General features: G+C 40.8%; 1 protein-coding gene across 3 annotated transcripts in view; it reads left to right on the top strand.

Moving 5' to 3' along the window:
* The window catches only part of IARS1 (isoleucyl-tRNA synthetase 1), a 119,252-nt gene that overhangs the window by 52,595 nt on the left and 48,892 nt on the right, over positions 1 to 17,765 (top strand). For all 3 annotated transcript variants that reach the window (XM_049896102.1, XM_049896101.1, XM_049896103.1), the window contains exons 13-19: positions 3,928 to 4,026; positions 5,293 to 5,419; positions 6,969 to 7,042; positions 7,745 to 7,939; positions 10,083 to 10,169; positions 12,599 to 12,682; positions 13,901 to 14,045. In XM_049896102.1, the coding sequence (XP_049752059.1) occupies positions 3,928 to 4,026; positions 5,293 to 5,419; positions 6,969 to 7,042; positions 7,745 to 7,939; positions 10,083 to 10,169; positions 12,599 to 12,682; positions 13,901 to 14,045 (811 nt within the window). The remainder of the gene's footprint in view (positions 1 to 3,927; positions 4,027 to 5,292; positions 5,420 to 6,968; positions 7,043 to 7,744; positions 7,940 to 10,082; positions 10,170 to 12,598; positions 12,683 to 13,900; positions 14,046 to 17,765) is intronic.

The raw sequence follows: 17,765 nt of genomic DNA, 5'->3' as shown, positions 1-17,765 counted from the left end.
CCATCGAGTCGATTGTGACTATAGCGACCCTACAGGACAGAGTAGATATGCCCTGTCGGGTTTCTAAGGAGCAGCTGATGAATCCGGACTGCCAAATTTTCGGTTAGCAGCCGAATGTTTAACCGCTGCACCACCAGGGCTCCATATGTTTTTACTTCTAGTGTTGTTTTATCAGCTTGTGCCTTTATTCCACCATGCATCTGTCAGTTTGTCATATTGTGGTGGGTTACATGTTGCCGTTAGCCTGGAAGCTATGCCAGTAATCTTTCAAATACCGGCAGGATCACCCATGGTGGACAGGTTTCAGCAGTGCTTCCGGACTAAGACAGACTAGGAGGAAGGACCTGGTGATCTACTTCTGAAAAAATTGCCAGTGAAAAATATGAATAGCAGCGGAACATTATCTGATATGGTGCTGGAAGATGAGCCCCTCAGGTTCGCAAGCACTCAAAACATGACTGGGGAAGAGTTGCGTCCTCCGAGTAGAGTCAACCTTAATGACATAGATGAGTACAGCTTTTGGGACCTTCGTTTGCTGATGAGGCTCAACTCAAAATGGGAAGAAACAGATGCAAACATCCATTAATAATCAGAACGTGGAATGTATGAATCCAGGAAAACTGGAAGTTGTATAAAATGAAATTGAACACATAAAGATCGATATCCTAGGAATTAGTAAGCTGAGATGGACTGGTATTGGTCATTTTGAATCAGTCATATGGCCTGCTGTGCCAGGAATGACAAGCTGAAGAGGAATGGCCTTGTATTCATTGTCAAAAAGAGTATTTGAAGATCTGTCTTGAAGTACAGCACTGTCAGTGATAGGATAATATCCATATGCCTACAAGGAAGACCCGTTAATACAATTATTACTCAGATTTACCAACCACTAAGGCCAAAGATGAAGAAACTGAAATTTTTACCAACTTCTGCAGTCTGAATTTGATCAAACATGCAATCACGACGCATTGATAATCACTGGTGATTGGAATGCAAGACTTGGAAACAAAGAAGAAGGATTGGTATTTGGAAAATATGGCCTCGGTGATAGAAACAATACCGGAGATCGCATGATAGAATTTTGCAAGACCAACAACTCATTCATTGCAAATATTTTTTTTAACAATATGAATGGCAACCATACACCTGGACCTCACTGGATGGAAAACACAGGAATCAAATTGACTATATCTGTGGAAAGAGACTGTGGAAAAGCTCAATATTATCAGTCAAAACAAGGCCAGGGGCTAACTGTAGAATAGATCATTGATTGCTCATGCATAAGTTTAAGTTGAAACTGAAGAAAATTGAAACAACTCCATGGGAACTAAAATGTGACCTTGAGTATATCCCACCTGAATTTGGAGACCATCTTAAGAATAGATTCGATGCATTGAACACTAATGACCGAAGACCAGAGAAGTTGCGGGATGACATCAAGGACTGTCATACCTAAAGAAAACAAAAGGTCATTAAAAAGAAAGGAAAGACAAAAATGGAGGGCAGAAGAAACTCTGAAACTTGCTCTTGAACGTATGGTAGCTAAAACAAATAGAAGGGAGCCCTGGTGGCATAGTGGTTAAGAGCTCGACTGCTAACCAAAAGGTTGGCAGGTTGGCAGTTCGAAGCCACCTGCTGCTCCTTGGAAACTCTGTGGGCAGTTGCCATGTCCTACACTCTGTCCTGTAGGGTCACTATGAATCAGAATAGACACGACGGCAACAGGTGTGGTTTTTTTGTGCCAATGAAAGAGCCCATTCTCAAAAACAGTAAAGAGAATGGCAGAAATGATGAAGTAAAAGAGCTGAACAAAAGATTTCAATGGGCAGCTCCAGAAGACAAAGTAAAGTATTATAATGAAAATGTGCAAAGACCTAGAGTTAGAAAACAAAAAGGGAAGAACATGCATGGCATTTCTCAAGCTGAAAGAACTGAACAAAAAGTTCAAGCCTAGGATTGCAACATGGAATGATTCCATGGGCAAAATATTGAATGACTTAGGAAACATCGAAAGATGATAGAAGGAATACACAAAGTCACTGGACCAAAAATAATTAGTCAGTGTTCAACCAATTCAGGAGGTAGTGTATGATCAAGTACTGACGGTAATGAAAGATGGGTCCAAGCTGCACTGAAGGCACTGGTGAAAAACAAGGCTCTCGGAATTCACGGTATACCAATTGAGATGTTTCAACAAATGGATGAAGCACCGTAGTGGGTCACTCATCTGTTCCATGAAATTTGGAAAACAGCTACCTAGCCAACTGACTGGAAGAGATCCGTATTTGTGCCCATTCCAGAGAAAGGTGATCCAACAGAATGTGGAAATTATCAAACAGTATTATTAATATCACATGCAAGTAAAATTTTGCTGAAGAGAATTAAAAAACAGTTGCAGCAGTAGATTGATAGGGAATTGCCAGAAATTCAAGCCAGATTCAGAAGAGGCCGTGGAACCAGGGATATCATTGCTGTCAGATGGATCTTGGCTGAATGCAGTGAATACCAGAAAGATGTCTATCTCTGCTGTATTGACTGTTCAAAGGCATTTTACTGTGTGAATCATAAAAAATTATGGAAAGCACTGCAAAGAATGGGAATTCTAGAACACTTAATTGTGCTCATGTGGAATCTGTACATAGACCAAGAGGCAGTCATTCAAACAGAACAAGGAGATGCTGTATGGTTGAAAAGCAGGAGAGGTATGTATCAGGGTTGTATCCTTTCACCATACTTATTCATTCTGTATGCTGAGCAAATAATCCGAGAAGCTGGACCGTATGAAAAAGAACAGGGCATCAGGATTGGTGGAAGACTCATTAACAACCTGTGTTATGCCGATGACACAACCTTGCTTGCCAGAAGTGCAGAGGACATGAATCACTTACTGATGAAGATCAAAGTCTACAGCCTTCAGTATGGATTACACGTCAACATAAAACAAAAATCCTCACAACTGAACCAACAAGCAACATCATGATAAAGGGAGAAAATACTGAAGTTGTCAAGGGTTTTGTTTTGCTTGGATCCACAATCAATGCCCATGGAAGCAGCAGTCAGGAAGTCAAATGATATATTAGGCAAATCTGCTGCTAAAGACCTCTTTAAAGTGTTGAAAAGCAAGGACTCACTTTGAGAACTAAGGTGCATCTGACCCAAACAAACAAACAAACAAAAAAAACCTGTTGCCATCAAGTCGATTCTGATTCAAACTGCCGATCTTTTGGTTAGCAGCTGTAACTTTTAACCACTATACCACCAGGGTGACCCAAGCCATGGTATATTCATCGCCTCATATGCATGGGAAAGCTGGCCAAACAAAACAAAACAAAACAAAAATCTGGAGGACTGAAGATGAATTGATGGCTTTTAACAATGATTTTGGCAAAGAATATTGACTGTAGCCTGGACTTCAGAAGAACAAACAAATCTGTTTTGAAGAAGTACAGCCAGAGTGCTCCTTGGAAGCATGGATTGTAAAACTTCATCTTAAGTACTTTGTACATGTTATCAGGAGGGACCAGTCTCTGGAGGAGGACATTATGCTTGGTGAAGTAGAGGGTCTGCGAAAAAGAGGAAGACCCTCGATGAGATGAATTGACACAGTGCTATGACGATGAGCACAAACATAACAATTGTGAGGATGACGCAGGACCGGACAATGTTTCATACTGTTGTACACAGGTCACTATGAGTCAGAACCAACTTGAAGAAACCTAACAACAACATCCGTTTTTTTGGTGTTGTGGAGTGAGATGACTGGTTAAAAGTGAGATTTATCAGACCTTTTTTTTTTTTTTAATTCTTTTATGTTCTTATTTGTAATACAATGAATATTAGCAGAAGGCCAAGTGGTGGTGATATCAGTCATCCCCGGTGCCAGTGTCTCTCAGTCTGACCGCTACATTCTGTGTCTTCGTATCCCAGGTCAGACACACCTCTGATTTACAAGTCTGTGCCCAGCTGGTTCGTGCGAGTGGAACACATGGTGGACAGACTGCTGAGCAACAATGACTTGTGTTATTGGTGAGCAGAAAAACATTATTTCCTCATAATATGTTTTGTCACGTCAGCAAGTAACTATTGGTTTACATTTCCCCCAAAATGATAATTATTTTAGTAGCCACCTTTTATTGTGTTTTGTAGGAATTGCCATCTTTTTTTCTGTATTTTCAGGAACACAACATTATTATTATTATAAGAAAAGGGATAGCATCCTTTTTATGATAAGACATTTGTAAACCAAAAATCCCTTTGCCATCGTATTAATTCCGACTCATAGCTGCTCTTTAGGACAGTAGAAGTGCCCCGTAGGGTTTCCAAGGTGGATTGAAATTACTGACCTTTTGGTTAGCAGCTGTAGCTCTTAACCACTGCACCACCAGGGCTCCAGGGATCGTTTTTCTTTTTTAAAACCAATCAAAATAAAAAACTGCCATTTGTTTGATTTACATATATTTTGTGGAAAAAGTCTGGCTGTACTCTTATTTAGGCTTATATGTTAGTTGTTTTCTGCATAAACGTTTTTTAGTGGTCCCTACAAAAGCCATTTACATTTACTAGTTGTGATACTTGTTGAGTTTTTAGAATAAAATGCTGTATTCTACACATTGGCTTTACGGACAGTACTCTAACCAGCAGGATATGTACACATGAGAGGTTTTATTTAAACCTGTCGAAACAAGACTTGAGTCTGTGTATTTCCATGTTTTTTACTGAGAGTTTAGAGGGTTAGCACTCATTCTTATGCCCACAAGGCCCCAGCTGTACTAAAGATGTGTATTTGACTATTTGAGAATCTCAGGACAGTAAGGGAAACGACTTTAATCTCTAGTTTTCTAATGACCCTGATTTCTCCAAATAAGACTGTTTTGTATATTTATGACTAGTAAGCTCATTGAAAAACCAAAAAACCAAACCCATTGCTATTGAATTGATTCCAACTCCTAGGAACCCAATGAACTGCACCACAAGGTTTCCAAGGAGCTGGCTGATGGATTTGAACTGCTGACTTTTTAGTTAGCAGCCAAACTCTAACCACTGCAGCACCAGGGCTGCTGTAAGCTCGTTAGTTTACCTAATAATAGCAGTTAGGTAAGTCAAGGATTTTGTAAGGTCCTAGGCATAGTATATTAATAAGGTCACCCACACCCATTGCATCCTTGGGGGCTTAGACGTTTGAGGAATGCAGACTTTTGGCCTACAAATATTCGTAGGCTTATGTGGGTGTAACGTACAGTTTTGACTCATTAATGTTCTTACAGAATTGATTATCTGATTTATTTATTGCAGGGTCCCAGAGTTTGTGAGAGAGAAGCGATTTGGAAATTGGCTAAAAGATGCACATGACTGGGCAATTTCCAGAAATAGATACTGGGGCACCCCTATTCCACTGTGGGTCAGTGATGACTTCCAAGAGGTGAGGTCGCAAGTTATGTCCTTGATTTTGTTTTTGCTGAAGTACTTTCTCTGTGCCATCTAAATATAGGGTAAAAGGATATGATTTCCTTTTTCTTTGCTCCTTTGTTACATCATCTGTTTTTTCCCTCTTTATTCATTCCTATAATCATGACAGAATAAGAATGTTTTGGGTTTTTTTTTTGTTTTTGTTGTTGTTTCCATTTATTTTTACTTTAATTCAATGTACTTTTAGAAATTACCCTCAACGTAAAAGTCAAGAATGCAATTTGTGTTTTTCTCAGAGAAGCTCTCACATTAAATTTTTTTTTTCATGTGTTGCTCAGATCTTACTTATGTTGTGCATTATTGATGAATAGTGCAGCAGAGATTCCTGACCCCTGCACTAAATTCATAGCATGTTAAACTGATTTTATAGATAGGGAAAAAGCAAAACTTGAAAAAAAAAAAAAGTTCAGTAAAGCACTGCAAACCTTTAATTTGTAAAATCAGGTGAAATATGCATATATTTACACACACACACATATACTCAGACCATTAGAGCAGTGATGAGGTGAAGGCGTGGGGATCCAGGAACGGAGCCCTAGGGGCCTTGGTGAGTCTCTCTTACAGACCCGAAAAATAATAGTTCAGTAGACTCATCAAGGGTGGGAAGAAGGACATTTTAAGTCTTTTCAGGATGGAACAGGAAGGGCAGAGAAAGAGGCCTTGGATTGCCGTAGCAGCTCCTTTGGCACAGTCCCTCCAGATGATGCCCTTTGTTCTAAGTGCTCTACCTGGCCGCACATATCAGCCTCCTTACTGGGATAGAGTCCTAGCATCTTGTAATCTAGTCTGATTATTTTGAACTTGTCCACGCATCATAATTTAGTTTTAGCTTTGACTTGGAAAGATTTCGTATTTAAGAGCCATATTCAAGTGCCAGCAAGAGCCTCAGACACCTTAGGATAGGAGCATAAGGTGTATCACTTAGGCTGATTCTTTTTAGTAGAGATTTGCATAAACTTACTGAATTGATGGGTATGAAGATTTAAAATAAAAGAAAATCCTCTCTGTATAGGGACCTACTCCAGTATAAAAAAGTAGGTAAATAAAATAATGAAGTCAGTACTTGCCTTTTCAAAAAGTTATCTTTAGTCTTTCAGAAGAGGTATGCCAAGCTGATGATGACAGCTGATGATGTCAGATCACTAGCCCAGGTTGACATGTTAATTAACTCTTTTAGAAAATCAAGGTTATCTAAACATAAATAGCCTGTTGCCCTCCCTTCCAGTCGATTCCAACTCACAGCTGCCTTATAGGACAGAGCAGAACCGTCCCCTAGGGTTTCCAAGGAGTGGCTGGTGGATCCAAACTGCTGACCTGTTGGTTAGCAGCTGAGCTCTTAACTACTGTGCCAACAGGGCTCTTTTCTTTTTTTTAAAACTTTCTAGTGTTGTTTTATTAGCTTATGCTTTTATTCCACCACTCATGAATGCTACATAAATTAACTCTCAGTGTCAGAAGTTTGGCTCTGAGGAGCTCCTGTCTTTTAACTTTGTTTTTGACAGGTAGTATGCATTGGATCAGTGGCAGAACTTGAAGAGCTGACAGGAACAAAGGTCTCAGATCTCCACAGAGAGAGGTCAGTTTCTGAATGTGTTTGATTCCCTCAGTTCAGTCAGCATTCGGGCTAGCTCCTCGCCTGTTAAGATTTGGTCTCTGTAGCAGGTCACATGTAGAAATTACAAGTTTACTGAATTACTCTGTTGCTAACTCACTTTACATTGAGATAATGAATGTGACCTCTGTCCTTGACTTGAGAGCAATTGTAGAATTCCTGCCTTCCATGTGGGAAACCTGGGTTCCATTCCTGGCCAATATACTTCATGTTCATGGAGATGTGCATGTCGCTATGATGCTGAACAGATTTCAGCAGAGTTTCCAGACAAAGACATAGTGAGACGAAAGGGTCAAGTGAACTATTTCTGAAAATCAGGCAGTCGATCACAGTGGCCAGTCAGCAGCAGCTTGTGGGGATGGCTCAGGACCAGGCAGCATTGTGTTTCTTTGTGCGTGGGGTGGCCATGAATCACGGGCCCATTTGATTACAGCTAACAACAATCCTTGACTTAAATGTCAAATGGCTGCTCATTCCATGACTTTGACAAATGACCTTTCAGACCAAGAACTCATAGTACTCTCTGAAAGCCTTTTGATACCTGCTGATATGTCCATTTGTATATGCATGTGATAACGTTTCAGGGCTTTATGCCTTATTTGCAATTAAACGGCAAATTCTGTTGTACTTAAAATTAATAGAAATCACTAATTTTTTACTTATTAGCATTGACCATCTGACTATTCCTTCGCGTTGCGGGAAGGGATCATTGCACCGAATCTCTGAGGTGTTTGATTGTTGGTTTGAAAGTGGCAGCATGCCTTATGCACAAGTCCATTATCCGTTTGAAAACAAGAAGGAGTTTGAGGATGTTTTTCCTGCAGACTTCATTGCTGAAGGCATTGACCAAACCAGAGGATGGTAAGTTCCTTATTCTTTCATCAAGTGTTTATTTAGGTAGGATTTTACTGAGCGCCTACCATGTATTGCTGGATGCTGGGGAAATGGTGAGGGGCACTGGTGGCACAGTGGTTACAAGCTCAGCTGCTAACTAAAGGTCAGCAGTTCGAATCCACCAGACGCTTCTTGGAAACCTTATGCAGCAGTTCTACTTTGGCCTATAGTATAAAAACCTGTTACCGTTGAGTCGATTCTAACTCATAGCTGTTCAAAGGACAGAGTAAACTGCCCCATAGGGTTTCCAATGTGTGGCTGGTAGATTCAAGCTGCCGACCTTTTTGGTTAGCAGCCAAACTTTTAATCACTGCTGTACCAGAGCTCCAGCCTATAGTATAGGGTCACTATAAGTTGGAATCAGCTCAACAGGCTCTGCCCCTACCCTCTGCCCCTATCACCACAGCACAGACATTAAAGGGTCTTTTGAGAAGGAGTCTCTCACAACAGTAGGTCTATAGTTTTACAATTTGAATTATTTTACTTATGTTTTGGAATATAGAGGTTAATTATACTGGAAATTTAAGTGATATAAAACAATGTATATACTTTGCTTATTTACTTCAAATGATATACTCATTTTTTTAGTATTTATGTGCAGGATGTTGGGTTGGGTGCTAGAAATTTTGAGGCTATATGGAAATTTGCCTTATAAATTATCATCCTAAAAATTGCAGATTAAAAAAATAATCACATGGAGAGGAGGATTTTGGTATTGGTTTTATGTGGTGCTTTATTTAATATAGTCCCCTCATCCTCTTAGCTGGGAAAAAATGAGTTACCTTCTCTTTATCAGATGAGCGTTTCTGGTCTAGATTATAGTCATACTTTCATTAGTAATGTTTCTGCAGGAGTGTGTTTAATGAATGTTGGTGTCATTTTCTGCCTTTACAACTTGTGGTCATCACAAACTGAGTGAATTGGAGCCTTAATGTTTGGAAAGTGCTATGTGAGAAACGTAATTGCACTCTCAAAGCCTTCGGTCTTTTTTCAGTTTCAAATCTATCTATAGGAATAGCTGATTTTAGGGAGGGTCAGATGACTTCTCAGTAAGCTTGTTTGGCTGACCCTGACCTACCCAACCTGCTGCCATCAAGTCGATTCTGACTCATAGCGACCCTACAGGACAGAGTAGAACTGCCCCATAGAGTTTCCAAGGAGCGCCTAGCGAATTCGGACTGCCGACCTCTTGGGTAGCAGCTGTAGCACTTAACCACCATGCCACCAGGGTTTCCCTGGCCCCGACGGTCTTTTAAGATCCTCACTGTGGGTCCCCTTGGCCATGCTGCCTTCCTTCTGTATTCCCTCGGACTTGAGCTGGTTAAACTAGGCACTGGGTGTCTCCTTGGTCCTCCTCTGTAACTGGAAGGCATGCCTGGTCCATCACAGATGTTAGGCATGGGTTCTGATGTCCATCCTCAGCAGTTCATGTCCTCAGTGTTCCTGGGGCACAAAATCAGGTCCAGGGCAGCACAAGAGTATCACTTTCTGGAACAGCCTGCAAGGATATGATAAAGGCCCTCAGGGAACAAGCTAACTAGGAAATATGAGGTACATATCATCTGATAAAGTAAAAACCTTTTCTTGGTTTGTGTAGTTTACCTCTTGGATAGGAATGCCCTTTTGTTTCTTTTGTTGTCAGATTATCTGTCCAGTGTGACCTTGTGCCGGATGTGACACATATTTTTGATTTCTCAGCCAGTCATCCTCCCTGTGGCCCTCTAACGTGGCTCTAGAGAGGACAGGAGGATGGCACTTTCAGGTGCTCTTCAGCTATCCGGGAGGTAGCAAGGAGGGGTTAGTATATCACCCCAGTCTTTATCTAGCTTAGTGGTTCTCAGCCCTGGCTCTTTAACAAAAATAAATACTCGTGCTCGGCCCCTGGCCCAGAGACTGCTTGGATTGGTCTGGGGTGGGGCCTGTGCATCAGTAATATTTCAGCACTCCCTAGATGATTCAAGTGTGTAACCAGGATTAAGAACTATTTTTTAAATTGATTGCTAAAAAGTAAACTTATCAAAAAATTGAAATTCAGTCCTATAAGCAAATATAGTTTTTTCCTATGCTTGGAATCCTTTTCTGTTTTTATCAAACTGTTTTGTTATTTCAGGTTTTACACCCTACTGGTGCTGGCCACAGCTCTCTTTGGACAACCAGCTTTCAAGAATGTGATTGTAAATGGGCTCGTCCTAGCTAGGTAGGTGGCCTCCTCTTGCGCGTTGGGCTAGTGCAGCTCCTGATGCCTTTGTTTTCTGCTCCCAGGAATAGTTGCTTTTCAAAGCAGCCAGGTTCTGCAAGGGCCTGATCACAGTTTCCTTTTTTCTGAAGAGGAATTTAGGAATGTCCAGCTCAGTTCTTACCCTTTTAATCTCCTATAGCCTTATACTTGCTACTCTTCCTTTTTCTTGAAACCCCAGGAGTTTCAGTGAAACTAGTGTTCATTTCTTCATCCTTAGCTTTCTGTCTCCACATAGGAGAAGTGATAGATTGAGAGCTAAGCTAAATGGAGGAGAAAGTGAATACTTTTAGGCTTTACGTCTTTACCATGATTCTACCTGCTAGTAGTAAAATAACATTTGTCTATCACTTAGCAGTTTTAAGGTACTTTTGTAGATTTTATTTAGTCTGTATATTGGTCCTTTAATATAGATTTTTATGTCCTCCCTTTATCATATGAGGAAGCTGTGGGTACAGGAGACCATGAGCGCCTCAGGATTGGAGCTGGGAGTGCCACAGGCAGTCTTGACTCAGACACTCCCACCCAGATCCCGCCCTTCCCCTCGCCTGAAACTGCTTCTCGCATTGAGCCCTACTTCCCATTTTCTCATATTACAGCTGAGCCTAATTTTCCCTCAGCCGTTTTCCCTATTCCCTTTACTTTTGTTACCTCTAGTTGTTAAAAATAAAAACAAAAATAGATTAAAAAAAAAGTGTTTACCCACACAGCTGCCCCGTTCAGTATAAGTAGTGTGAGGAAGAGAAGTAGGATAGCTGACATTTAGTGCATACTTACTCTTTGCCAGGCCCTGTTGTGAGCATTTACATGTATTAGTTCATTTAGACTCACAGTCATTTGAGCTGGGTGGTGTAATTATCCCCTGTGACATTTGAGGAATTTGAGACACAGAAAAATAATTTGCCGAAGGTCGCAGAACCAAATAAATGGTAAATCCGGGATCTGAAAACAGCAGCCTGACTGTACAGACTGTGCTTTTTCTCCCTTAATTGATAATTTTATTGAGATAATTTTAGATTCACATGCAGTTATAAGAAATAACACACACCCTTGTAGGTTTTGTATTGATAATACAAACCCTTGTAGGTTTTGCCCGTTTCTCCCCAGTGGTAACATTGTACTAAACTGTAGTACAACATCACAACCAGGTTTTGATACAGTTCACCACATTGATCTTATTCAGATTTCCCCAGTGTTACTCGTACTCATTTGCTTTTATATATTTAGTTGCATAGAATTTTATCACACAGGTAGGTCTCCATATCCACTAGCCTGATCAAGATACAGAACAGTTCCAACACCACGAGGATCCCTCTTGTTGCCTTTTTATAACCACACCTACCTCCTTGCACCCCTCTATCCCTCATCCCACTAATCTGTTTTCCTTCTCTGTAATTTTGTCATCTCAAAAATGTTCGTATGTAAATGGAATCGTTACGGTATGTAACTTTGAGGTTTTTTTTTTTTTTTTTTTTTTTGCCCAGCATAATTCTCTGGAGATAGATTCTGAGTTGTTGTGTGTATCAATAGTTCTTTCCTCTTTATTGCTAAGTAGTATTCCGTGATGCGGATGTACCACTGTTTGTTTAACCATTCACTTGCTGAAGGACATCTTGGTTGTGTGAGTGTTTGGCGATTGTGAATAAAGCCACTATGAATGATCACATACAGATTTTTGTGAGAATTAGTTTTTATTTCTCTGGCACAAATGCCAAGCCTGTATTTTTGGGGGGGACGAGGGCGGCTAAAAATACATATAACGGAACACTTGCCAAGTGAATAGGTTTTACATGTACAATCAGTGACATTTTGTTCATCATGTTGTGCAACCATTACCACTGTCCTTTTCCGAATGATCCCGCCACCATTGAGAGAAACTCCTGCAGCGCCCCCTAACCAATGACTACCCTCCACCCTTCCTCCCGCTCCTGTTGACAACTAATAAGCTTTGGTCTCTGTACATTTGCCTGTTTCATATACGCGAGGTCATACTGTATCATTTTGCGGCTGACTTATTTCACTCAGCATAATGTTTTTAGGGTTCATCCATATTGTAGCATGTATCAGGACTTCATTTCTCTTTATGGCTGTATAAATTTTACTGTACGTGTATACCACATTTTGTTTATCCCTTGCCAAGCCTGTGTTTTTAACTGTTTCACTATAACATCTTCCTGCTTCAGTCTACCTAAGAGCTTCCCCGTTGACTTATTACAGTATTCAAGAAGCTTACAGATATTAACAAAAAACCTTATTGTTTTATCCTAACACGAGTTTGTATCTAAGTGAGTTATTCTTTTCCATTTGCATTTGTGTGTTCTTATTTGCAAATAATCTATAACCACGTACAAAAATAAACTGATAGTGTAATCTCCCTTTTGTTTTTCAAGTGATGGCCAGAAAATGAGCAAACGAAAAAAGAATTATCCAGATCCAGTTTCAGTCATCCATAAATATGGTGCCGATGCCCTCAGGTAAAAAACAGTGCTTTGCGTTGTATTTATTAATGTCAGCATTTTTTGTTTCGTTAGTAACATTCACTGCCTTTGGTTTATAATTAGCTTTTTTAACCTAATGTATCCCTTTTATAAGGAATTACATTGGTGTGGTTGTTGATTTTAAAACCCCAAAAGTAGTTTTCTAAATAATGAAGACATTTAAAACCTCACAGTCTTTTTGAGGAAGAGGACCTATGCTTGATTTGGTTGAAAGGTTCAGGTGTTCCCTAGACTAGTTGCTGGTTGCCTCTACTTCAGTTCCTCTCTAGGCTTCCAGTCTTATTGGTGTTATAATTCTTTTTCATCCATTTATTTTAATTTTGTACTTATTCCTTAGAAGAGCCATATGAGATTTATGCTAAAGCAAATAAAATTGAATATTAAGAAGTTTCGTAGAGAAATTAGAGCCACCATTTGAAATAGTTGTGATCTTGAAATCACACAGTATTAGAGTTAAAAGGGACCAAAGAGATATTGTTCAGCATATGCATTTCATAGACAGGGAAACTAAGGCCTGGGGTTATGAGTTTGTGGCTAGACACACTCACCCATTACCTGTGCTACCCAGGAGCACTTAGTGGGGCTGTGCTGTGACTCCCAGTTATCTGCAAGACCAGGGCTCTCCCCCAGGACTGTTGACGATTTGGCTCTACAGTTCTTCGTGTGGGGCTGTCCTATAGGATGCGTAGCAGCCTTTCTGGCCTCTGTTCACAGATGCCAGTAGCATCCCTCGTCCCCACCTCAACAGTTCCCTGTGTCAGGCTCCGAGCTCTGTGAAGGAAGAGCATGTGTGCCTTCTCTGCTTGTGAATCCCCCGTGTCTAGCACATTGCAGACGTAAAATTGTTGTGTGTGTGAGTGAGGAGATGGGCTCTTTGGGATGCCCAGGTCTGCTTTGACCCTTGCAGTTCCTATACTGCCTGCAGTGAGACTGGCACAGGAATTGTACATTACGTTGATCTAGTGTCATGTTTTGGTGTGGCATTATATACACCCTTTTCTAATTTGCTAGCCTCTTACACAAAGTAAGAGCTTTTTGAGTTTTAAGTTGACCATTAGAAGAGCCGTATTAATGATTTTCTCCCCGTGTAGAAAGAAATGCCAATTTTAGTCTTGCATGCTTAAGGATGTACCAAGTAATAATGCTTGGTTTATATCTTTGTACCTTTTGTGTGTAATTTTTTCCCTCTTCCAGATTATATCTGATGAACTCCCCTGTGGTGAGAGCAGAAAACCTTCGCTTTAAGGAGGAGGGTGTGCGCGATGTGCTGAAGGACGTACTGCTCCCTTGGTACAATGCGTATCGCTTCTTAATCCAGAATGTCCTGCGGCTCGAGAAGGTATGGACGTGGTGGTGGTGACAGGCCAGGGTCTGTGTGTGCAGTGCAGGCTGTGCAGGAGCTCCAAGGGGGAACTTGTGCACCACCATTTATCTCTGCTGCCCAGATACTGCATAGCAGACCCTGTGGGGACATGGGTGCCTGCTCTGGAGCTGGACTGGAGGTTGAATCAGAGCCATCAGGAAAGCCATAGTGGGAGCGCAGGACTCAGAGCTGGACCATCTGGGGAGGGCGCTCACCTTGCCAGGACACAGGAACCTCATCTGGAAAACAGTAATTGCATTGTATATTCACTTAATAAGTTGTTGGGTGCCTTCTGTTTGCCCGGTGCTGGGAACACAGCTTTGAACAAGATGCCCTCCCTCTCGTGAAGCCAGTGGGGCGGTTCCTAGGGAGGGGACAAACAGTGAAGCAGTCAGCTGATATCACTTAATAGGTACCATAAAGACAATAAAACCTGGTGAAGGGAGAGACCGCCACATGTCTGTCAGTTTGTCATACTGTGGTGGCTTGTGTGCTGCTCTGATGCTGGAAGCTATGCACTGGTATTTCAAATGCCAGCAGGGTAACCCGTGGTGGACAGGTTTCAGCGGAACTTCCAGACTAAGAAAGACTAGGGAGAAGGACTTGGTGGTCTACTTCTGAAAAAATTGGGCAGAGAAAACCCTGTGAATAGCAGCAGAACATTATCTGATATGGTGCAGGAAGATAAGCCCCTCAGGTTGGAAGGCACTCAGAATACAACTGGGGAAGAACTGCCTTCTCAAAGTAGAGTTGACTTTAATGACGTGGGTGAAGTAAAGTTTTCATATCTTCATTTGCTGTTGTGGCACAACTCAAAAAAAAAAAAACAGCTGTAAACATCCGTAAATAATTAAAATGTAGAATGTGTGAAGTATGAATGTAGAAAAATTGGGCGTCGTCAAAAATGAAATGGAACACGTAAACATCGATGTCATTAGTGAGGTGAAATGGACTGGTGTTGGCCATTTTGAATCAGACAGTCTAAAGGTCTGCTATGCTGGGAATGACAAAGAGGAGTGGCATTGCATTCGTTGTGAAAAAGAATATTTCGAGAAGTATCGTGCTGTCAGTGATACATTAAAATCCATACACCTATAAGGAAGACCAGTTAACACAACTATTAATTCAAATTTACGCACCAACCACTAAGGCCAAAGATGAAGAAATTGAAGATTTTTACCAACTTTCACAGTCTGCAATTGACTGAACATCCAATCAAGATGCATTAATAATTGCTGATGATTGGAATGCAAAAGTTGGAAACAAGGAAGAAGGATTGGTAGTTGAAATATATGGCCTTGGTGATAGAAATAATGCTGGAGATTGTGTAATAGAATTTTGCAAGGCTAATGAATTACTCATTGAAAATACCTCTTTTCAACAGCATAAATGGCAGTTACACACTTGGACCTCACCAGGTGGAAAACACAGGAATCAAATTGACTACCTTTGTGGAAAGAGACAATGGAAAAGCTCAGTATCATCAGTCAGAACACGCTGTGGACTGACTGCAGAACAGACCATTAATTGCTCATATGCAAACTTACGTTGAAGTTAAAGAAGATTGAAACAAGTCCACGAGAACCAAAACATGACCTTGAGTATAACCCACCTGAATTTGGGATGATATCATGGACATGATACATGAAGAAAGCAAAAGGTCATTAAAAAGGAAAGAAAGAAAAGACCAAAGTTTATGTCAGAAGAGACTCTGAAACCACTTTTGAACGTAGAGTAGCTAAAGCAAATGGAAGAAATGATGATGCAAATGAGCTGAACAGAAGATTTCAAGGGGCAACTGAGAAGACAAAGTATTCTAATGACAGATGCAAAGACCTGGAGTTAGAAAACCAAAAGGGAAGAGCATGCTCAACATTTCTCAAGCTAAAAGAACTGAAGGAAAAATTCAAGCCTTGAGTTGCAGTTCTGAAGAATTCTTTGGGCAAAATACTGAACAATGCAGGAAGCATCAAAAGAAGATGGAAGGAATACACAGAGTCACTTTACCAAAAAGAATTGGTCAACCTTCAACCAATTCAGGAGGTAGTTATGATCAAAAACTGATGGAATTGAAAGAAGTCCAAGCTGCACTGAAGGCATTGGTGAAAAAAAAAGGCTCTCAGAATTGACGGAATAAAAACTGAGATGTGTCTGCATACGGGATGCAGCGCCAGAAGTGCTAACTCGTCTATCACATAATTTGGAAGACAGCTTCCTGGCCAGCCAACTGGAAGAGATCCATATTTGTGCCCATCCCAAAGAAAGATAATCCATATTTGTAGCCCATTCCACAGAATGTGGAGATTATCAAACAACATCGTTAACATCACACACAAATAAAATTTTGCTGAAGATAATTAAAAAATGGTTGCAGAAGTACATCGACAGGGAAATGTCAGAAATTTAAGCCAGATTAAAAAGAGGAAGTGGAATGGGAGATATCACTGCTAATGTCAGATTTATCTTGGCTGAAAGCAAAAAATACCAGAAATATGTTTTCCTGTGTTTTATTGACTACCCAACAACATTCAACTACGTGAATGATAAATTATGGGTAACATTGTGATGAATGGAAACTCCAGAACACTTAAAGGTGTGTGTCAGGGCTGTGTCCTTTCACCATACTTATTCAATCTGTATGCTGAGCAAATAACCCAAGAAGCTGGACTATATGAAGAAGAATGCAGCATCAGGTTTGGTGCAGATGACACAAACTTGTTTGCTGAAAGGAAAGAGGACCTCAAGGACTTAGTAATGAAGATCAAAGACTGCAGCCTTTGGTATGGGTTACACCTCAACATAAAGGAAACAAATTCTCACAGCTGGACCAATAAGCAACATCATGATAAAGGGAGAAAATAGCAAAGTTTTCCAGGGTTTTGTTCTACTTGGATCCACAATCAGTGCCCGTGGAAGCAGCGGTCAAGAAGTCAAACAACGTATTGCGTTAGGCAAATCTGCTGCAAAAGACTTCTTTAAAATGTGGAAAAGCAAGATGTCACTTTGAGGACTAAGGTGTATCTGACCCAAGCCATGATATGTTCAGTTGCCTCATATGCATGCAAAAGCTGGACAACAAATAAGGAAGGCTAAAGAAGAATTCAGTTAAAGATGGTTTTAAATTATGGTTTTGGCAAAGAATATTGAAATGTGTACCATGGAATGCCAGAAGAATCAACAAGCCTACGTTGGAAGAAGTATAGCTAGAGTGCTCCTTGGAAGTGAGGATGGTAAGACTTCATCTCATGTACTTTGGACATGTTACCAAGAGGGACCAGTCCCTGGAGAGGGACATCATGCTTAGCAAAGTAGAGCATCACCAAAAGAGAGGAAGACCCTCAACAAGATGGGTTGACACAGTGGCTGCAGCAATGGGCTCAAACATAGCAATGATTGTGAGGATGGCACCAGACTGGGCAGTGTTTTGTTCTGTTGTACATAGGGGTTGCTATGAGTTGGAACCAACTTGATGGTACCTAATGACGATGACAAAGGGAGAGAGTCATGGTGGGTTCGGGTAGGTTACTTTAAGTGGGTTAGACAGGGAAGGCCTCCGTATGGTCTGGCATTTGAGCTGAAACTATGAAAAAGAGAAGTTCCTGTTGGCTTGTTAGGGTGAAAAGTCACAATTGTGATGCATGTGAAAGTACCCTTTAAAGCACTTACCTCTAGTTAGAGCTCAGGTGTCATATCCTT

Source organism: Elephas maximus, chromosome 9 (genome assembly GCF_024166365.1).
Source record: "Elephas maximus indicus isolate mEleMax1 chromosome 9, mEleMax1 primary haplotype, whole genome shotgun sequence".
In the NCBI taxonomy this organism is placed as follows: domain Eukaryota; kingdom Metazoa; phylum Chordata; class Mammalia; order Proboscidea; family Elephantidae; genus Elephas; species Elephas maximus.
The sequence above is the reverse complement of the archived record's forward strand: the minus strand, read 5'-3'. Positions and strand labels throughout refer to the sequence as shown.